General features: G+C 49.0%; 1 protein-coding gene across 1 annotated transcript in view; it reads right to left on the bottom strand.

The window, feature by feature from the left end:
- Positions 1 to 2,732, bottom strand: part of Uhrf1bp1 (UHRF1 binding protein 1) — a 38,192-nt gene that overhangs the window by 24,964 nt on the left and 10,496 nt on the right. The window contains exons 3-4 of the mRNA XM_019204706.1: positions 495 to 657; positions 357 to 395 (exon numbers count right to left, since the gene is read on the bottom strand). Coding sequence (XP_019060251.1) covers positions 357 to 395; positions 495 to 657 — 202 coding nt within the window. The remainder of the gene's footprint in view (positions 1 to 356; positions 396 to 494; positions 658 to 2,732) is intronic.

Genomic DNA, 2,732 nt, shown 5'->3' with positions numbered 1-2,732 from the left:
CCATAAAAAAAAAAAAAAAAAAATGTCCCAGGTCTTTTGTCTCAGTGCTAATTCCTTCACTGCACAGAAGTTCCAGCATGAGCCCAGGTAACAGTCACTCTATCTGAGAGAGACGTTCACAGGGCAATACAGGAGGCTGGGCACAGTGTTGGGCCTGTAATCTCAGCACTCAGGAGGCTGAGGCAGAGGGAGAGCCAAGAGTTCAAGGCCAGCGTGAGCTACACAGTGAGACCCTGTCTCAAAAAAAAAAGACGAACCTACCACTCCCAAAAAAGTCAGCTTATCAGGACTCCTACCCTTTAAAGGACCGCCCCAGCCTTCCCTATCTGATTACTGCAATCACGAAAGGCCATTACCAAGCAAATTGGGTGCGTCTTCAACTTCGTCCACTGGATCTGAAAGAGGAGAGTGAAGACTCAGGGCTGTGGAACCACCCCGCATGAAGGCAGGCCCGCTCTCCAGGGACAGCAGCACGACTCTGAGCCCATTCTCACCCGGATGGAGGCCCGGTTGCAGTAGACGCGAGTGATGGCTAACCAGGTGGGCAGCTCCAATACGTTCTGCAGGACCTCTTCATCCAGCTCCAGGTTGGTCAGCTGACCCTCCCCCTTCAGGGTGCTCAGGTTGATTTTGTCCGGAGAGAGGTTCTTTGTGAATCTGAGAAGGCGAATGAGGAGGTTACTTCTTTCTTTCTTTTTTTTGAGAAGTTATTTCCATGGGCATCTGCTAAATGAACATTACACTCAATAACACTTCTGGATTGGAGAAAAGAGAAAGTTAAATAACAGCGGCTAGCTAGTGAGTCTACGCCATGTGAGATGTTTTTTTGTTGGGTTTTTGTTTGTTTGGTACTGGGGATCGAACTTGGGCTCTTGCGCTTGCAAAGGCAGGCGACTGAACCACTGAGCTAAATCTCTGGCCCATGAGAGATGTTAAGTGAGACACCATTCTACTTATGATTGTCACCATCCCACTCATGGTCCTTCTGTGGGACTCAGCAAAAAGGCTACAGCTAACCTTTTGATATTTCTGGATCTCCACATAAAAACAGAGAGCTTGGCATGGGGGCCCACACCTGTAACCCTAGCACTCTGGGAGGCTGAGGCAGGAGGATGGTAAATTCAAGCCCAGTCTGAGTAACTTAGCAACTTAGACTCTGTCTCAAATTTGGGGGGAGTACAGGGGATCGAACTTGGGGCCTTGCACTTGCAAATCTGTCTCAAATCTTAAGAAAGGTTGGGGATGTATTTCAGTGTGAAGGCTCTGAGTTCTAAACAGCAACAGAAAAAGTCCACAGATAACATTTAAAAAACCTAGAAAATAAAGTATCCTCATAAACCCCTACGTACAATTAGGTAGATACAAAATATCGACAGCACCAAGACACAAGCCAGTTGTGGTGGCCCACGTGTAAACCCAGGAGTGTGTGTAAACTCAGAAGGCTGAGGCAGGAGGATCACCACGAGTTTGAGGCTAGCCTGGGCTACATAGTGAGACCTTGTCACACAAAAAAAAGAAAAGCAAAGAAAAGACACAAATGCAATATGCAGCTATGGAGAGCAAACCAGAGGAAGAAAAAGGGCATCTGAGGAGGCTGAGAAGAGATTAACCCAAGATAAGCCAGTAATCAATGAAAAGCAATATGGACCAACTGGAGAGAGCTGACTGCACCCCGGGGGGTTTGTCCACTACAAGGCACCTGCGGTGAGCGTCAGGAAACTGGTCCAGCACAGCCCGAACTCACGAAGCTAACCTCCCATGGCCTACCCATCCCTCGGAAAGGTCGTCACATGGATAAGGGAGCAAGACAGTGACGACAGACATGAAGAACAGGGATAAAAGTGGGGACGGAGGAACACACCAGGGTATCTGAGAAGGCAAATCATTTTATTCTTTAACTCCACTTGAAGCAACAGAAGAGGGAGCTCTCTGAAGTTAGAATCCAAACTGTAACAGGCTAATTACTGGCTTGTTGGTAGGGAAAATAAAATCCCTGGCCCTCACACATCCCTCTTACGATGTGGTCGAAGAACCAACTCCCACCCGCACAGCCTTCCCACACTGCCTGAGCCTGCTTGTCCTCGGGGGGCCATGTGCAATATGAAGACACAGTGGACAAAGGGAAACCACACTGCTGCCCCAGGAGAGCACCAGCACCGCGAGCCAGACTGCGGGGCCTGTAAGGCACTCGGGTCACAGTCGCAGTCTTCAAACGTCTGCTAGTTCTCAACCGGTAACCACCCTGCTCCACTGGACGTTGGGCTGAAATGCGGGCTCCGTCAGACATTCTTCCCTGGCAAACTGTCCTGACAGGAAGCTGGGCCTTCACACCTCTGAGCTCGCTGCTCACTGCGCTGCTGGCCAGCTCCTCCCAGGTCCTCCTCTCACCCTTCCGCGCCACAGCGTAGCCCTCTCCTGTGACAGAGGACCTGGATGAACTTCACTGTCTGCTGCCGCCTTTCATAGCTACGTCTTCACCCGAATTACAAACTGAATTTTCCACCAGCCTTGAGTATACTTAGCCCTTGTGTGTGTGTGATAATAGTTTATATATTTATACATTTACGTTTACCCTACATGTATCCCTTCCTTTTACTAGTGGGCTATTTTTGTTTTTGTTTTCATTATTTTGAGATAGGGTAGGGCCAGGGATTTAGCTCAGTGGTTCGGTGGCCTGCCTTGCAAGCGCAAGGACCCGAGTTCAATCCCCAGTACCAAAAAAAAAAAAAAAA

This window comes from Fukomys damarensis, unplaced genomic scaffold, assembly GCF_012274545.1.
Source record: "Fukomys damarensis isolate Sample0158 unplaced genomic scaffold, DMR_v1.0_HiC HiC_scaffold_20, whole genome shotgun sequence".
In the NCBI taxonomy this organism is placed as follows: Eukaryota; Metazoa; Chordata; class Mammalia; order Rodentia; family Bathyergidae; genus Fukomys; species Fukomys damarensis.
The sequence above is the reverse complement of the archived record's forward strand: the minus strand, read 5'-3'. Positions and strand labels throughout refer to the sequence as shown.